Below are 19,208 nucleotides of genomic sequence, written 5' to 3'. Positions count from 1 at the left end.
GTTAATTAACCGCTACTCAGCCCCGCTAATTGTCAGGAATGCGAGCGAAAGTTGGAAGAGAAGAGGCTTCGGGCCAAATACCGTCTCTCCCCCCCCCCCCCCTCCCTCTCTCACTCTTTTGAACTCCCAAAGAAAATGCTTTCCCAAATTTTATAGTTAAGCATTTTTATCACAAGAGAATGAACATACCCTCTGTTTGAGTAAGATTTTCGTGTAGACGGGATTGAAATGAAGACACAGTTTTTAAAACAAAATCTGAGCTCGATGTCGAGGGCAATATTATGACTTGAGTTATAATTTTAAATTTAAAATAATTAAATAACATAATGTTTCTGTTTGGTCTAAGTGTGTGCAGTTTTACTTTTATCTTTCGAGAGTTTATTTTGTTTTTTACATTCGTGATTGGGCATTATGTTTAAACTGTTTTTATAAAGCTGGATTATGTAGATAACACATGAAACGAAAGTAGGAACTTCAAGGTGAAGGTCGTAATATTGCGGTAACGTATTTGCACACATCCGGTTTTGCAAATGAAGAATGGGCTGATGAATCCGGTTTATTTTGTTTTGTTCCAGTTCATCAACCTTAATCAACCTTTAATGCGCAATACATTTTATACACGTTATTGGTAAATCGAAGAAAATGCTCCCACTAATCCGCTACAAATTAGTACTGAGAATGTACCGCATATCCAGTACGAGATGTAATCTATATATTGACACGACACTTGTTATTGAGGTGGATATAAAGTACTTATTTTAAGCAGTCAAAATCTTACACTTTTAGACATTGACGACTATTTTACTTGCATCAAACTAGTAATCGGAAACAATCCGTATCAAAACTGTGTTTATATTTTATATTATGGAAAAGTCCTTGTTATATATTAACTGTTCACACCAAACAAATACCGTTTGGACAGCCACATCCAAACAACAACCAAGCTAGATAGAAACTATGTACTTTAAAACACAAAGAAACATTATTAACTCATGTTGCGTGTATAGTTAGCAGTAGAATTGAAGAAAACTATTAAAACCATAGAATTCGACGCGACTTTCAATTAAATTCCTTCATTTCACCGATCATTTGTTTAAAAAAAGCAACCAGAGGAAGAAGTAGAAGCTTTGATAAATGCTTTAATTGTTTATTAAAAAACATTAGCACTTGTGTTATTGTATTATTTTTTCCCCCCCAAAAGTAGTTAATATGTAACATGCAAATAACACACCTTCAGCATTTTATTTTTTACTGTTTGATTATCAGCAATTAGGAGATCAAAGTTTGTAAAATTATCCCTCCGAAAAATAAATTTTCTTTCATAAAAAAATATAAACCTGATATTTGAGATGATTGTATTGATCATTTTACATGCATTTCAACCTCACACTTTACGGATAAAAGACGAAATTCAGTATTATCCTTTATACAAAAACTAAAGATAAAATGTAGACATCAGTTTTAGAACTCAATAGAAGCTTAGCGTTTGTTCTAATTTTACCCCATTGTCGTATGCACACAGCGTTTGTTCTTATTTTATCCCATTGTCGTATGCACACAGCGTTTGTTCTTATTTTACCCCATTGTCGTATGCACCCAATCTGCTGATATTTTCCACCATTCACTTGTAAACACAAACACATAAACTACACACAGTATTATGATTAAAATCTGATGTTGCCCCATAGGTTTGCTGTTTACCAAATGTATTACCGGAAAAATTACCAAACAGTATAACAACCTGAGCTGCTGTAGATCGAGTGCAAGTGGATAAATCTCCGCTCACGTCTCAATGAATCGGCTCTGAAGTAATCGATAACGTTGTATAAGAGTTATTGATTATTTTATTTTTATATTTCCCCCACCTCCGTCCACTGTCTTATCGGAAAGTCTATTTACGGTTTGGTTCCACCCCCCCCTCGCCCTTTCCACATGCCTACCTCTTAACTGGGCATTTCTAGTCTAATAATTCTTTTAGTGTTGCAAGCAGCTACCAGTATTTATCAGAAGGATTAACTTTCCTATTCGCGAAATTTTTTTTTCATGCACTTTGAATTAGACCTAATTATTTAAAAAAAATGTAAAAAAAAATAATTAAAATTTTGTTTGGATATCAGTATATATAATTATATAAAATAGCCCTCGACATAAGGTTGCGTTAATTAACACAGTATTAAAGTTATCTTTTAAAAAATGAATGAAATATAGCGCTTCCAGAGGATCGAAGCACTCGTGATCGTGTGTCGCTCAGATTCATTGAGTCATATGTTACTGGACCAGGAACGATCCGTGACGAGACACGAGAGAGAGAGAAAAAATTCCGAATCGATTACGAGGCTGTGTCAGCAAGCCCCGAGATAAATTTGGCTAGGTGATCTGGTAATCATTGATATTTTCTCGCCGTCCCCCACGCCACGCCCCCTCTCTTGACAAAACCTCAGTGCTAAATGTTCAACACATTTTATGTTGTGGTTTGTACCCTTTTATTGATTAGTTAATTATAATATGTTGCAGTGCGATTTCAGTTGTCAGGTTTCATCTTTTCTTTAACTAGCATTTTACATGAACTGACTTGCATGTTTTATCCCATCGTCTCATCCCTATTTGTGTTGGATGAACTTCCAATGCTGACGCTCTATAGGGCTAATGAAGAGTTCTGTTACATATTTGAACTTGTTTCATCAGACGTGCTTTCGTTATTGAGCTTAGCACCGATCAGTTAGTGTAATCTCAACTTAGCACCGGGGTTGGAACACATACTGCTCGACCATGTCTTCCACATAAAAATACGTTGCTGGTATGAAATGACTCAATTTATCTCGAGGCATAGGGGAAAAAATGTGATGGAGAAAATATTTTTAAGGAATTAAAAAAAAAAATCTTCCTACACAAGAAATATTTTTTTAATATGAAAGAATGCATTTATTATATCTTTTTTAAAGTAATCTTTTCCAATACGAATTGCATTTTTTTCCCTCGCCAGCGAGCTCGGGTTTTAATGTTTCACTCGCTATGAGTGTCTTCGTTTATGTAAAAGTAGCTGGAGATGTACACAGGTCATCGCGACTTGCAGATGCACTTTGGTTGCACACCTCAGATTTTACCTGTTTGGCAAGTGCTCTGTTTTTAAAATATAAACAAAACAAACCTGGTAAAATAAAAAGAACCTGTTAAACACTGAACCAGCAACATCGTTTTGGGACAGTAACATTTTAAACTGATGCTAGCGACCGTTAAAATACAATTTCGATCCAAGGGAATCCTTCGTTTGTCTGTTTTATTGTTGTTTTTTTGTTTAATTCTTTTTCACTCGATTCTGGCATCTTGCTGGTCTAGTTGTCCTACACTCGGCTAATTAACGAACATGATGAGTCACTACTAATTACACGTGTTTCTTTTCATTTAGTTTCGTTACGGAAAACCGTATGGTTTTCTTTTTAAAAAGACGTTACTTAAATCTTGTATTATTTTGGCTTTTTATATTACTAACTACCAATAAAGCTACGGTGTAATCCCAAGTTGCTTGAAAAAAAAGTAAATGTAATAATTTAATGTGATGATAATGATAATTAATATAAAACCAATTAACTAACTACAGGAGTCGGATTTCATAGCACTAACGACTTATGAATTGGATTACCAATGATTTTCGTTTCTTGATTAGTAAATTAATTTCGTTATAAGTTTTTAAATTGGGGCGACCATTTTTAACAAGAATTTTCACACACGATATTTAAAAAAAAGTATAAAACTACACGACAACAATGTACGTGCGGTACCGTTATGGACAGAACATCGTCGTGTAGACAATGGTAACATTTTACTACGCCTCTGAGAAGTGTCATGTTGTATGTCCAAATGTAACAACATATGAGACCAAAAGTAATTTCTCCAATTTGCCTATTTTTATGTAATCTGTGCCACTTTGAAGTTCTCATACACGAGTTGATCGTTTAAAAAATTAATTGAAACCTAAGGAATAATATAGTTTTCTTTGCTTTAATTTATTTCATAGTTAGGCTCAACGTTATTCGGCAAAATATTCGAAAAATAAATATCCTTAAATGGTTAACTGGCCCTTTTATTTATTCGAGCAGCGAGTGTATTTTGGTCTTTCAAATACTCGAATACGAATCAGAATGTATTGCGCATAGAGTCCGGGGGATTTACAATGACCGAGCATTGATACGAGGGCTACAGTGTCTTCACGAAATTGATTGTAAACGAAAATCTGGTCATCCTCCCCAGCGGGTGTCTGTATAGGGTTTATTGGAGCCAATATCCTCCGGCGTCTTCAAGCGCTATGGCCGGGGGTATTGGTGATCTAAATAGAATTAGGGCGTTTCTAGGAATAGACCTGATTCTCACACTGAGAAATAAATCTTTTATAAAAAGTTAGATACGGCTGGTGGTTAAAAAAATAACAGGGTTAAATAATATTTTATTCAATGATTAGTGATATACAAGAGGTGAATTTTCAAAGAGGTGTATGATTAAAAAAAACCCATCATTATAGATCTGTTAGTGTTTAAAGTAGAAAGTTGAGTACAACTATAATATATAAAAAAAGAAACTCATATTAATTATTTTTTTTAAGTTTACAATGTCTGTTCGTTTTTCTCTCTACTTTATCAAAGAGTCTCTTGTTAAAACACTAACATATAACAAGAATACTCTGTTGTGTACATACGTGTACATACGTTCTAAGTTTCCCTTTCAAACCTGACGGTCTATAGGGCAAGTGAACAAGAGTTCACTTGTTTATGTGACCTCGGCATTATAAAGAGATAGTGTGGTCAGCACTATGCCCAGCCGCCTCTATTTTCCCTAACGTGAGTTAGGTACCCATCAGAGTTGGGTGGACTCAGGGACGGTCTACTGACTTGAACCCGTATTCGAACTTGAGACTTACGGGTTAGCAGTCCAGCTCTCTACCGCTAGACCACTCCGTCCCATCATACGTTCTAAATGGTCCACATATTCTGGTGCTATTTGGGTACGTAACGTATTAAATTGTTGACCATAACCATAGCTGTGACATAGTACGCGTGTCAATGAACCCATCCATACCTTGTCCTATAGACTGTCTAAGTAGCTTTAATCCCGATGTAATAGAAAAGAAATTAGCACAACAAATGAAACTTTAGTCTAGTTTTTCTTTTGTCCAAACCCAAGCATGTTACCCAGATCTTGGTCTACTTTATACTTTACCTAGTTATTTTTACCTGTGAGTAAATCGGCGGGCTTTGATATTTACCTGACTTACTTTCATATTTTACATTCTCCCTTCTCTCGATCAACGGAAGACTCATCCTTTTTGCGTTTCGCCCTCCAGACTCGTGGTGCTATATGGGGATGTGGAGATAAGGGGATTATTCGCACCTTAAGAGATCAAAACACGAGCGAATGGCGAGTTACAGGGAAGGGGTAGAAGTAATTCATCACACCTGTAGTATTAAGGAGATAAAGAAACGTGTGTGTGTGTGTGGATGAGGTGTGTGTGGTTGCGGTTTGTGTGTTCGCATGTGTGTGACCCCCAAGGAACCCAGACTTCACATTTCCGGTTGGTACTCTTATCACTCACGAGGCAGAAAGCATTGCGCGAGGCGGTGTCGAGCAAGTGATTCACTTGCAAGAGTTAGCGTGCATAGGTTGATGTAGGTTAAAAGCGCTAACCCACGTGTTGTGTGTAACAAGTGTGCGCTAGATTTAGTTTGAGCTACCTTTAACAGAATGGGACGGCGTGGTCGAATGGTAGAGCATACGGCTGCTAACCCGAAAATGTCTAGTTTGAGACTGGGTTCAAGTCGGTAGAGCTTCTCTGAAACCACCCAGCTCTAATGGGTACTTGACTTACGTTAGAGAAAGTAACGGCTTCTGAGAATAGTGCTTACCTCACCATCCCTTCATACCCCGAGGTCACATAGGTCACAGAAACAGGTGAACTCTACTTATGTGCCACATGGACCATCAGGTTCGAAATGGAACTTAACTATCCTTAACAGAAACTTTGCCGTTGTCTCATTCTGTTATTTATAAAACCATGTTAATGAAATAAAAAAAAAAAAAAAAAAAAAAAAAAAAAAAAAAAAAAAAACAAATTTATTGGGGTACGATACATTAAAAAAAAAAACAACATATTTTTCTCTTGCATATTTCTCCTCTCGTAATTAACTTTCTTTTTCTCCCCTTGCCGTTTCGGCGAAAAAAAAAACATTTTAATTATCTCCGTAGAGTTCATACTGGATACTGTCATTAACTTAATTCTAACTATTTATTGGCGTGACGGTCGTTGCATGCAGCGGGGCTTACCCGGTTACGATGCGGAGAGAGGGTGCTAATACTCCGCGGGAAAAGGGCGCCGTTTCTACGTGATTTATCTAACCTCCCGCAAAGGTTGGAGCACATCAAGGAGATTGGAGGGGGAGGAGGGGGAGGAGAGTAGGCGTGTTGGCAATAATTAAGTTTGTTTATATTTTTAAATTTCACTCGATCATATGTGTTGAGTTTGCTAATTGGGTTAAATACGTGTTTCGCCCCAAAAGTTAAAATAACGAGCGAATGCATGTTTTGTTAGCGGTAAAAAAAAAAGGTTTGTCTTAATTGCCTCGAGCATTTGAACGTGCTCGCATGATTGTAGAATACAATATTAGTTTGCTTCAAGCTGGAAGTGTTAATTTAATTTTTTAATACTTAACGTTCGTATGGTTTTGTCTGCACGTAAATTATTTTTTAATTAATTTACAGCGAAGCCGGGATTTCTAAAGGAAGACATCAAAAGATATTCTGTTGGGCTTCAGAAGGCATACGTTAATATTTGTAGGGCTTTTACGAGGTAGATGTAGGATATTTTTATGGGCTTTACAAGGTAGACTCTGTATGGTATTTTTGGGAGCTTTACAACATGGTAGACTAAGGTATTTTATGGGCTTTACATGGTCGACTCTGTAGGGTATTTTTATGGGCTTTACATGGTAGACCAAGGTATTTTTATGGGCTTTACATGGTAGACTAAGGTATTTTATGGGCTTTACATGGTCGACTCTGTAGGGTATTTTTTATGGGCTTTACATGGTAGACCAAGGTATTTTTTATGGGCTTTACATGGTAGACTAAGGTATTTTATGGGCTTTACATGGTCGACTCTGTAGGGTATTTTTTATGGGCCTTACATGGTAGACCAAGGTATTTTTATGGGCTTTACATGGTAGACTGTAGTTGGGCTTTAGATGGTAATTCTCTGTAAGGTATTTTTATGGTCGACTCTGTAGGGTATTTTTGGTTGGGCTTTTGAAATAATACTTTAAATTTAGACCCTATATTGCCATTTAGTAAAAGTTGAAAAGCTAACAAGAGTTGTATATTTTAATAGAAGATTACGTTACTTATCGAAAATTTCACATCGTAGTCATTTGGGATAGTCTGCGCCTCTCAAATATTTTGTTCAGCGTGTTCATATTTGTATTGGTAGTTCTACAACTAGTAATTTTCTTATTTAATTTGTATTTATGATTTATACGTCTCGCTTTTTTTTTCTCCGTGTATTGCACACAGACCGTGTTGTCATCGGTTTTAGTTAGGTTGTTTCTGTTTCCCTGCATTCAATAACGTTGTGGCAATAATGATCAAAGTGCAAGATTTTTCTGGTCATTTAACATTTAACAGTTTGAAGAAAGCACCCCCCCCCCCCATTATCGTTTTACCCCCTGCCTGGGTCACTTCCCTGGGCTTAGAACACAGGGAGTGTCGTCCTGTCTCGCTTTACCCGTGGGTACTCGAACTATTGATTCAACCAGCGCCGTCTGCGTTCGTTATTTTAACATTTTGGGCCTTGTCAACATAGAGTTTGGGAGCTATATCTGTCACGTAAAGCCTCTCAATTTCCCCCCTCGAACAGTTCTCGGTCATCGAGCTGCTAGACGAGCATGCCGGAGGTTCGTTTAATTTCATTCTTACGTTTCCTAAGACCACAAGACCGATAACATATTGGAATCAAGATGTCGCTCTCCAGATTCTGTAGTTGGAATAAGTAAAGCGGATATTTAAAAAAAGTAAAACAGTTACTCGTTTTGATTTAAAAGAGAGAACGCACGAGAGAAGTTGAAAGAGAAAGAAAGCCTGAGAGTATTTGCACTAAAACACTCAATGTCTTTTAAGAGTTACATTAACGTTTGAAAAAAAAAGAAGAAGAAAAAACTGCAAGGCTTTACTGTGCAAAGTAAACCCCATTTACAAGCCCCTGACCCAACTTATGTAACTTAGACGCACGAGATTTACAATAAGCCGCCTGGACTCTGTTTAAAGCACGTCTTCCTCAGCCTGCTCAAAACCGAGAAAATGTCCAAAATGTGAGGGCTCGGGGATGAAAAAGGGATTGATGTTCCGTTTTCTGTCCTTTAAAGGGACACGTCCACAATCTTTCTAAATGTTTATCAGCTGAAGTATGAAAGAAAAGTATTCCTTATTTTATATCACTTACTAAAGAAAAGGTAATAAAGAACATACCATGACTGTACTATTACTGACTGGAAAGTCTTAGAGTTCTATTTTTTTAAAATAAAAAAAAAACAACAACAAAACAACACCTTTCTCAAGACAGACGATTGTCTCAGAGGTTACCAATCTTTTGATATGGAGCAGCTCTGATTGGGGTTAAGTTGGCTTGACATTGCACTAGCTACTTGTTCCTTCATATATTTGATAACATAAACAAATGAGTCATGTACTTCTTGTGCGGTTTAGCGTTACCTACGAATGTATTTTAACTTGTAACATTTTTGCTCAGCCTTCTAAACATAGGTTCTTTTGTATAACAGAATATAATATCAAAAGTTATCATCAGTTAGGATTATTATTAAAGTAAAGGCGAACATAGTATAGATGTACTAAAAGTTCCGCATTGAACCCGTGTAGTCACTGTTGCTTGTGTTGTATATCTATATGAATCTTTTTTTCTGAAGAGAAAACAATTACATTTTAGTGGAACAAAAAAAAAGTGAAGTTAAAAGATACACATCTGTACAACCGGAAAGACGCGACGTTAAGATACATTCCCAGAATCCCTTTAGTGTGTGTGTGTTCGCTTGCGCCCGTGGTGATGTGATCACTCGCAGCTCCCGGTGATGGAGAAATCGATTTGATGCTCGTTGGGTGAGGTACCCGAGTTGGTTGCCACTGTCGGTACAACAGGGAGGAGAGCGTAAGAGGATGGAGAGAAAGAACAAGTTAAAAGGGAGGGATGGAGAGAAAGAACAAGTTAAAAGAGGAACAGAGTGAAAGAGAGATAGAGAGAAAGAACAATTTAAAAGAGAGAAGAGAGAAAGAAGGATGGAGAGAATGAACAATTTAAAAGGGAGAAGAGTGGAAGAGAGAGAGAGAGAGAGAGAGAAAGAACAGTTTAAAAGAGAGAAGAGAAAGAAGGATGGACAGAATGAACAATTTAAAAGGGAGAAGAGTGAAAGAGAGAGAGAGAGAGAGAGAGAGAGAGAGAGAGAGAGAGAAAGAGAGAGAGAGAGAGAGAGAGAGAGAACAGTTTAAAAAGGAGCATAGAGAGAGAGAGAACAAATTAAAAGTGAACAGAGTGAAAGAGGGATAGATAAAAAGAACAATTTAAAATAGGAGAGGAGGGAATGAGAGAAAGAACAATTTAAAAGAGAGAATAGTGAACGAGAGATAGAGAGAAAGAACAATCAAAAAGCGAACAAAAGAAAAAAAAGAACAATTAAACAAGAGAACAAAAAGATAGAGAGAAAGGACGGTTTAAAAGAGAGCCGATTGAAAAATGGATATAGAGAAAGAGAAGAGTTATAGACAAAGAGGTTTATTTTAAAAACCAGGAAGTGGGATGGATGACATGATAATGGTTAAAATAGATGAAAGTGATAGATAATATGTGAGATGGACTGTGGAGCTGTGTGGTATGTTAAAATATATAGAAACACACAAACCCAATAGGAAACAATGTCAATGTAAGACAAAAGAAATCACTGAACACTTTTTTTCAGTACAGATCGTTTTGTGTTTCTCTTTCGTGCTTGTCTTCTTTCATAGCTGTAGGCTGTATTATGGCTGTTAGTTTCCCGTTTAAGGACAGTCTTTTAGTGTGAGTAGATTCAGATCCATTGAGTAGAGGTTGCTGGGTGGCTATTAGCTTATCAGTTGTCAGATGGTTTAAATGTGTTGTCAGCTGAACGTCATCTCTTAATCTATGGCAGCCGAATTTTCTTTAAGTGTTGGTGCCAGTGTGTCAGGTGTCTATGATTAAGTGTGGGGTGGGGTGTGTGTGTGATGGTGGGGGGGGGGGGGAAGTATGCGAGGAGTGCAATTTGTGCGGGGTAAACGATGTCATTTTAGTGCACCGGACCATTTATATTCAGACAACATTAAGTGATAATATTTCTTTGAAAAACTAAATATCTATATATCTTCTCACTGAGGTAAGAAATACACAGGTAAATGATAAGACTTCACTGATAAAAATTACACGGAGTAATGCGAAAAACTTGTGATGTTTTGACCAATGTTTCACTGTATCACCATAGTAACTGCTCTTAAAGAGATACACACTCGACAGACTTGTGCGCAGTTTTATGCCTCCCGTCTTGTGAACGGATGTGTGTAAAAAAAAGTATGGTCCGTTCTCCCGTTGTTTCAACTATTTAACTGCGCCGTTGGAAGCTGTACGGATTGATTAACGGACAGCGCCGCCTCTGATTCAATCATCTGATAAGGTTACATCACGCTCTTGTGTTTTCCTTTTTGTTGATTTTTATCCACACCTTCTACAAGCTTTATAGTATTGTTTAAATAAAGTTAGTTTCTGTACTCAACATTATGTATTCCAAGCGATTTTTGCATCTTCTGTTCTTCAGCTAACTTAAAGCACTTACATCAAATAAATGATATTAGGCTTCAAACAGCTAAAAGAGCACACAGTTCAAATGCATCTAGTCCTGCTGCATTTTTTATAACCCTTTTTGTTGGACACACAACAATCTTCATTTGATCAGTTCGTTAAAATTGCTGACCAAATTACACAAATTACATTCCTATTACGGTCAGTTTATCTTTATTAAGTTGATGGCCAGTAATTTTCACATGGTCATCTGTCCGTGACCGAACATGTAGATTTTTCGAGCCATGTGATTATAAAAAAGGTTGGTGTTATGTTGCTTAAACACCGTAGTATCCTTCTGCATTATGAGACATTCGGACACGTTCTTCGCTTCAGCACTGATTTAGATTTACAACTCTCAAGACACATGAAAAAAATTCCATATTTTTTATATAATGAAAACAAACACCAGATGATCAAATAATAGAACAAAAAAAATTAGCCATGTGCAAGAAAAATGTCTTTCTGTGAGAGAATCGCTGTCGTCGACGTGATTTTCGCAGTCTTCAAGTCTCCCAAACATCACGCGACTCCGCCATAACTTTGTTTCTCGCTTCCTCTTAAGGAAAATGGAGTGGTCGTGTGACACAGGGGCCGACTGGCAGTAATTAGGAGGGTGTGAGAACACCAGCGTTCGAGAACATGTAAACGTTCTGGACTAACCTGACGACATCTGGACATTATTGTCCAAAGGGTTCTTGTAAAGACAAATGGGCATTTAGATGGTTGTCTAAATATATCTCTATGGTGTTGTTTTAGTTTGTGGTCTCTCTGTCATGGTTCTAACATAGTGGTCCTTTAATGGTGGTCAGTCCTAGAATACCTATAAGCGGTGGTCTTTCTAAGATGGTATATATAGTGGTCTTTTTCTGATGGTGTTAAGATAGTGGTCTAAAGATGGTGGTCTTTAAATGGTCGTCAGTCTTTAATGGTCTTTAGATTGTGCTCTTTAGATTGTGGTCTGTGATGGTTTTAGTTCGTGGTGTTAAGGTGGTGGTCTCTCCGAGGGTCTGTAGATAGTGGCCTCTGTAGATTGTGGTCTCAATTTTGATCTTTTGATACCTTGACTGTAGTTATCCCTGCAATAGAAAAAAAATTAAATACACCCGCCCTTTATCTAGACATGTATCTTTTCCGTTCCGTTTCCTCCCGATCAAAAGCCGAGTAAATCATGTCCCCAATCAGCGCCGTCTATCGATTTCTCCCCGGACGGTTGCGCTATTAATTTATTATCTTTTCTGCCTCATTATTTTTTCGTTTCGCTTCCATCCCTAGTCAAACATGTATAGATTTTCAATATGCCCCGTACGCCGCCATGACGGAGTGAAGCATGCCGGGACTCCTGTACAAAACTCGTGTTCACTTAACCCACGCTGATAAGGGAGTGAACGAAAATGAGGGCCAGTCCTGTAAGCCTGCATGGAATTTTTTTTTTTAGGAGTTTCTTAGAACTGGATTAGGGCAATCTAAGGCTGTCAATCAAGCTGCTAAGGTCGGATAGAGAATGTTCATTTGTCTGTTCGCCCCGAGCTCGGCGCGGTGCGTAATTGCCATCTCTTGTCGGACAGAGGTCTGTCGTATTGGGGCCGTCACGTCTTGCCGGATGATCTGGGGGCTCTTAAAGATAATATCTTGTGTCATCGTGTTCTGTCCGTGTAATATAGTGGCCGGGCTCTTGTGTAGGTTGACTTGAGACGTCGTGGTGGTTGTCGTAGGGATATATCAGGGCAGGACCCCACAAAACCTAACAGTTGACCAGAAACCTTCACCATAGTTGTACTAACGATAGGGATATATCAGGGCAGGACCCTACAAAACCATAAGTTGACCAGAAACCTCTGTATAACTCACCATAGTTGATCGAACGATTCGTAATAATTGAGACTGGTTTATAATTAAATAAGAAAAAACATTTTGTTCCTCCCCCCCCCCACCTCCCTCAAGTGGGTCAATACTTAAGTTTTGTTTAGCTCCACTATTTATTCATTAGCCGTCCAGTATGTTGGACCAGAAGCCTTTGTTTTGTTCTGGGATAATGTGACCCATTTACTTGCCTACATGTTCCACCATTTGATCTACATTCCACCCTCACCATCTCTTGTGACGGTGGTTGTTGAGTTTTGTATTCAGATCACTCCTAGTCCTTATAGAATGTGAGAACATTTGTATTACAAACTGCCTGAATCAACGAATTAGGTTTTATTTAAAGTATTGTTTTTTAATACATCTTTCAAATAACAACATAATAAAATATTTTGTTTAAAAGAGTTATTTATCTAATGTTAAATGTGTTGTTACTATTTTGTTTTGTTCTTGGAAAAATCAAAGTTTCATATTTTACCCAATTGTCGAATATATACTTGTGCCCCAATAAAAAAAAATATTTTTACATCTGTAATACAGTTTATTAATATTATTATGTAGTGCCGATATTCCCAGCGTCTCCGATGACTACCATTAGCCGCAGATTCTGCGCTGTAGACCGTAGAAAATAACGGAACGATCCCAAAAGCACAATCGATAAACGAGTAAAAAAAAATCCCATACCTTTATTGCACTTGTTATGGATGAGCCCTCGTACACAGCTCGTAACCGCCTGAGCAAGAGGAAAGTAACAATTGTGGGGATAATTGGACGTTTGTGTTGTTTCGTAATTGGTAGATACACCGCCTCTCGCTACGCGGCTGTTGTTTTTTTTTTATTGTTTGGGACTAGTCGTCGTTTATGTTGCGAATCCAACGATACATGTGTTATTATATAAACACGCATAGCCTTTATTTCGGCCCAAAACATCAACAGCCTTAGTTAACGAAATCGAAGGTTTTTTTGTGTGTTAAAAAAACACCCTCTTGAAAGCACAAAAAAAAAAAAAAAAAAAGACAAAACAGATTATTATTTCAGCTATCCCTTTGAATTGATGCTTTCTTAATCCGTATTATCCCCAAGAAACATAAGCCAATTTCTCTCAACATAACAAACATGTATAAACACACTTCTGAAAAATTATAAACATTTTTATAACCACTTATTCATATTTTATATTGTGATACAATGAAATTACTCATATCTGGGCTTACATTTTGTTTATTTTATTTTACAGTTCGGTTGCACGATAGTATACAAGATGAAGGATTTCATTATCTTGTCTTTGATTTGTAAGTACATTTTTTTCAATTTGTATAGTGATAGGCAAGAATATACTTGAATGGAAATGTTTATAGTATGCTATACTCCTTAGCCGCCTGTGACATTACTTACCTGAGAGTCACTTAATATACATACCTGTTACATCAGTTACCTCCCACATTAACCTGTATTAACCTGTTACCTTATTTACCTGTCATATAAGTAACTTACCTATTACATTAGTTACCTGTCACTTAAGTTACCTTTTCCTTAGTTAAACACGTTACTTACCTGTTTCGTTAGTTACATGTCACATAAGTAACTTACCTGTTTCATTAGATACATGTCATACAAGGTACATGTCACCTATATTATCTGATTATCACACCCGTTACTCACCTGTTACATTCGATACCTGACTGTTAAAGTACTCCCATCCATCCCCAAACAAAAGCTGCATGATTTAGCCATAGATACATTCTCACGTAGATCTCTCCCACAACATTTCACATTGGCTTTGCCATCAGTCTCCCAATGCTGGACACTCAATACTTTGATGTACCCTTCAATGGACAGATGAAATCAACCTGTGCCTAACTGACCGTGGTACATTGAAACTACGTTCATTAAAATCTTCCATTTATGTTATTGCTAAGGTTTAAAATCTAAAACAAGGCTCTTAAATCCCATACAGTTACCTGGGTTTAATGTAGTCTATTGCGTTTCATTATAATTACGGCTATGGACCATACTGTTTAAATTGCTTAGTAATTTCATAGTAGTGTTTCAACTGTAGGCTATCCTTAGACTGACGTTAAATCAAACAGTGCATAAGACACAGTAATCAAGCTAATTTATTATTTATGACTTAACCTACTAATGGGAGAAAAAAATCCCAACTTTAACATTTTTTTTTCAATGTTAATATTTTTCTTTTTGTTTCACTAAAATTAATTGGAGTTGTTTTTGTCTTACCAGAGTGACCGGTGGTGAACTGTTTGAAGATATAGTGGCCAGAGAATTTTATAGCGAAGCAGACGCCAGGTAAAACACAATGTTTAATCTCACCTGATTACTGTTAACCAAGGTAAAATTTGGGTTACTGGCAAACAGACAAACAGCTACACAACAGATAACATCGGGTTGTCTGTGTGTAACCATTAAGAACACAATACAATAGTTTCAGTTCAGGTACATTTAAAAACAGATTTGAAATTTTGTGTATCAAATAAACAAAGGAGAAATTTTCGTAATCAAATTTGAAATTTTTTATTTAGGATTTTCTCAATCTTTAAAAACCGTTTTAGATATCAGCGTAACTAGTTAGTGTTAGTGTAGAACTACAATCCTTATTAAAATAGTTGCCATGTTGGTTTAATTAAGTGACTGTATTTTACAAAATAAAGTTAATTTATTACTTTATATTGATCTATGTTATGTGTGATGTTAAATCAAATAGTTATAGGTTATTTAAAAACGTTATTTTTTAAAAGTACTTTTACTAAAAACTCAATTTTCACTTAGCTTTAAGAAATGATTTCCCTTTCAACGAAAATGAAATATTAACTTGCCTTTTGAATAGCTTTTTTTTGTTGTGCTCGATGATGAAAATTTGAGGCGTAGTAAATTCCCCTCTCCCTCCCCACAGCCCCGTTTCCCTCTTCCTCCCCACCGAACTAAGTCCCATTACCCTCCCCCTCAGAACAAAGTCCCATAATCTTTGTCAAGCAGTAAACAACGCAGTGTTGATTTTATCCCGCGTTCTATTTTTATCCCACACAACGACAACCAAAAGGATTTTTTTAAACCCTTAAAAAGAAACAAGACTACCCCCGAACTAATCAGTAGGAAAAAGAAACTTGTGTGGCCAGCCAAAGTCACAATATTCCCTTTGATTTATTGGTTGGCACGAAAAGAAGGGTTAGTTCCCTTTATAGATGGGGCCGGATTAGAGGTCTTGAGAAGAAGTGGGAGGATAACTCTAAAATTTCTCGTATTTATAATTGGCACATATAAAACCTTTTGCGATTAGCCCGCTAGCCACCAAGTTTAATATCAGTATTTGGATTGATGGCTCTCAAACATTTTAGAATGAAAGGAGTTATTGTAATATAATTTTAATATGCATATTATGTATTATGTAACTTAGAATACTGTGAATATGTATTTCTAGAGGGGAGTATGGGGTCATCCATTTATGACGTCCACAATTTTTTTTGGATTTTGGACCTTTCCCCCCCCCCCCCATCCACAAAAATCCACATATTTCCCTTATAAAAGTCCTTACGCGTCCGCAAAAGTCTTTTTTTCGGACAACACCCCCCCCCCCCCCCGTGTGTGTGGACGTCATAAATGGATGACCCCCATCCAGTTCGAAAGCAAAAAAAATTATATTGTTTCATTACTCGAAATAGTGGCTACGTTGGTTGGGATGTACTTAGCCAATGGTGGCCTAGCAAATTGAAGGAAAATATAGCCAGACATTGATCCGCTAATTCAACTGTTACCTTGCATATTTTCTCTCTCTCTCCATCCTACGGCTCTCAGCCGCTGCATTCAACAGGTGCTCGAAGGCATAAATAGTTGCCACCAGCATAACATCATCCACAGGGATATGAAGGTCTGTTGGAGGTCAAGAGGTCAATGTTATAACTACTCCCCCCCCCCCCCTAAACCCCCACACGCATCTAGTTATGTGATGTGGGGGGTAACTTTGTTTTGTTTTTGTTTTCGTACCCAACGAGGCATTGCTTGGTACAACTTGTTTAGCCCGCGGCTGTTTTTGTTTAGATATTTTTCATCCAGTTTGTAGCAGTATAAAAACCCGGCTACGCTTCTTATTTACACTGTCATGACTGCATCTTCATCAACGTTGGCTGATCTGTTTTTTTTTCTTTCATTACTATTTCATTACTATTGTAGACTTAACATGATACGGGCTGGGCTGCAAGTCTATCTTGATGTTGTTAACTTACTGAGTTGTAATTCATGATTAATCAAAATAATCGCAACCAGCATACTAGCCAACTTTTGCTTGTGTTCACAAATACATGTATCAAGTAAATGTTGTAACACCAACTAACAACTTACTTAAGCCAGGTACAATTAAAAAAGTCCGAAAATTGTAAAGTAGATAGTCTAACATAGAGCCGCTATATCTATAGCGTACGTTCGTATACATTTCCATTTGTAACGTCCATTGTACATTGAAATTAGATAACTCGATTACGTAATAGAGTACACTGAAGTATTGCGATGTAATAAAATGCGAAATGTTAAGTATTGTAGATCAAGTACACCGTTTAAAAAACAGCCGCCATATCTACTGCGTACGTCTGTCTACTTTTCCATTTACACATTGAAATTAGAAAACTCGATTACGCAACAGAGTGCGTAAGCATTGCGATGTAATAAAATACATAATGTTATGTATTGGATACGCCCATATATGTGTCATAAAGTCTCATAAAAAGAAGGAACAGTTTAATCCCAATTCGGCATGCACATTATTAGTAGAATATTTTGTAGTATGCAATTGCTAGCATCCGTTTTGAGTCCAAGCAAATAATAGCCGTTTGAATTATACACCTGTAAATTATCGTTTTACATTTGATAGCACTAGTTTGTTTTATAAAATTAGGTGTGTAAAGTTTGAAATAACCAAAGTGGTCCCTGTTTTAGTAATACCGAAATCTAGCTGTTTAAGTTCGTTTTTTTCTGCGAAGTCCACTTACACACAACGTTCTATTCTTGTCTCAGATATAAAATAATAGAAACGTGAAAAAAAATCTTCATACTTGTAAATCTTTATTATTAATTAGCCTACATACACTTTTTTTAGTTCTTTTAATTTGTCCCACGTTGTTTATCTCTTTTCCTGCTTGTAATGGCTGGAAATAATGAAGAGAGAGCCATTAAATCAAGAAAACTGGCTTAATAATAGACGAAAATTGTAGGCGCCAATTATCCCTTGTCGATTGTAATTTGACTCGGGACATTGAAATTAAACTTTTCCGTCTGCTGTTTTTGGCACGGATTATCCTTTCTGTCAGTTTTTAATAATCCAGTCCTGGCCAGTTTTACAACGACTCGACGAGAATGTGACAAAGTTCGATTTTTTTTTGTGAAGGGAAATAACTTGAAGCGTCGGGAGACGGTTATGTGCGCTTGTTATAAGGTGTTTTTTTTTTCCTTCTCTCCGTCCTTAAAATAACTCGCGCAGGACAACGAAGTTGGTGAAATCTCACGTCAGTAGTTCTAAAAGTGTGATCATAGTTAATGCCGCCATTATCGCGTTCTGGTTTGAGGCTATCGCGCTAACGTCGGCGGAGTGCAGTTCGATTTTTTACTGCTACCCGGCTTTGTATCAGTCTGTGCTGAAGTGTGCCGCGTACGCAACATTCCTAGAGGGATGTGTCTGCAACAATGTTGTGGGGGTATGGAGGTGTCATGGCCCCGGCGCAGGTGTTAACTAGGTGTTAGCGGTGAGCGAGGGGGGCAGTCCCAGGCACGTGCTACTTAAAATTAACGAGAACCTCGTGTAGTCTCGTGGCACTCGTACTAAAAGGGAGGGTAACCCGTGTTGGCGTTTTCAAAATTTGGCGACTTTAACTGTTTAACTCCCCTCTATTTTAAAATAAATAAAAATGCAGACAGACGAGTACAAATTACAGTTGTAGAAAACATTAAACGAGAAAGGTATTCTAGTAGAAGGTGAAAATAAACTATTTAAGACACGTCTCTCTACATTCATTGAATGGACTCCTAGTTGGTGAGATTAAAAAACAAAACGAATGGAAACAAGTTTTCATGTAAAATGTTTTCATCCTTTGAGAGCACACACTGTGGTGCCGCACCCGGTTAAATGTTTCAGAAAACTACCGGCAAACACGGTCTCTCGTTAGATACAATTAAACCGGTATGCCGGATCAATGGGGTGTCATTACTAAATGTTTGCCTATCGCGAGCCGCCTAAGCTCTTGCTAATTCGCCGAGCACACAGCTGAGGGGTATATTTCTCGAGTAATACGTGGTCACGTAGGCTTCGGGTTTTGTGATGTAACCATTCACTGAAACCGGTCGAAAATAGTTTGTGGCATCACATAACATTGCCACTTCACACCACTGATTGATCTAAAAACACAAAACACACATAAGAAAGTTTGTATATGTGATTTGACAAATCATT

General features: G+C 37.3%; 1 protein-coding gene across 20 annotated transcripts in view; it reads left to right on the top strand.

The window, feature by feature from the left end:
- LOC131946920 (calcium/calmodulin-dependent protein kinase type II delta chain) overlaps positions 1-19,208 on the top strand; it is a 121,839-nt gene that overhangs the window by 52,097 nt on the left and 50,534 nt on the right. For 17 of the 20 annotated variants that reach the window (XM_059307946.1, XM_059307949.1, XM_059307950.1 and 14 more), the window contains 2 exons: positions 13,995-14,049; positions 14,999-15,064. In XM_059307946.1, coding sequence (XP_059163929.1) covers positions 13,995-14,049; positions 14,999-15,064 — 121 coding nt within the window. Of the gene's footprint in view, positions 1-13,994; positions 14,050-14,998; positions 15,065-16,567; positions 16,641-19,208 lie in introns of all 20 variants that reach the window. The other 3 variants (XM_059307945.1, XM_059307948.1, XM_059307964.1) reach the window with 1 other exon arrangement.

This window comes from Physella acuta, unplaced genomic scaffold (assembly GCF_028476545.2).
Source record: "Physella acuta isolate Inbredline_101_S28 unplaced genomic scaffold, ASM2847654v3 ptg000575l, whole genome shotgun sequence".
Lineage (NCBI taxonomy): Eukaryota > Metazoa > Mollusca > Gastropoda > Physidae > Physella > Physella acuta.
This window is presented reverse-complemented; position numbering and strand designations above follow the sequence as displayed.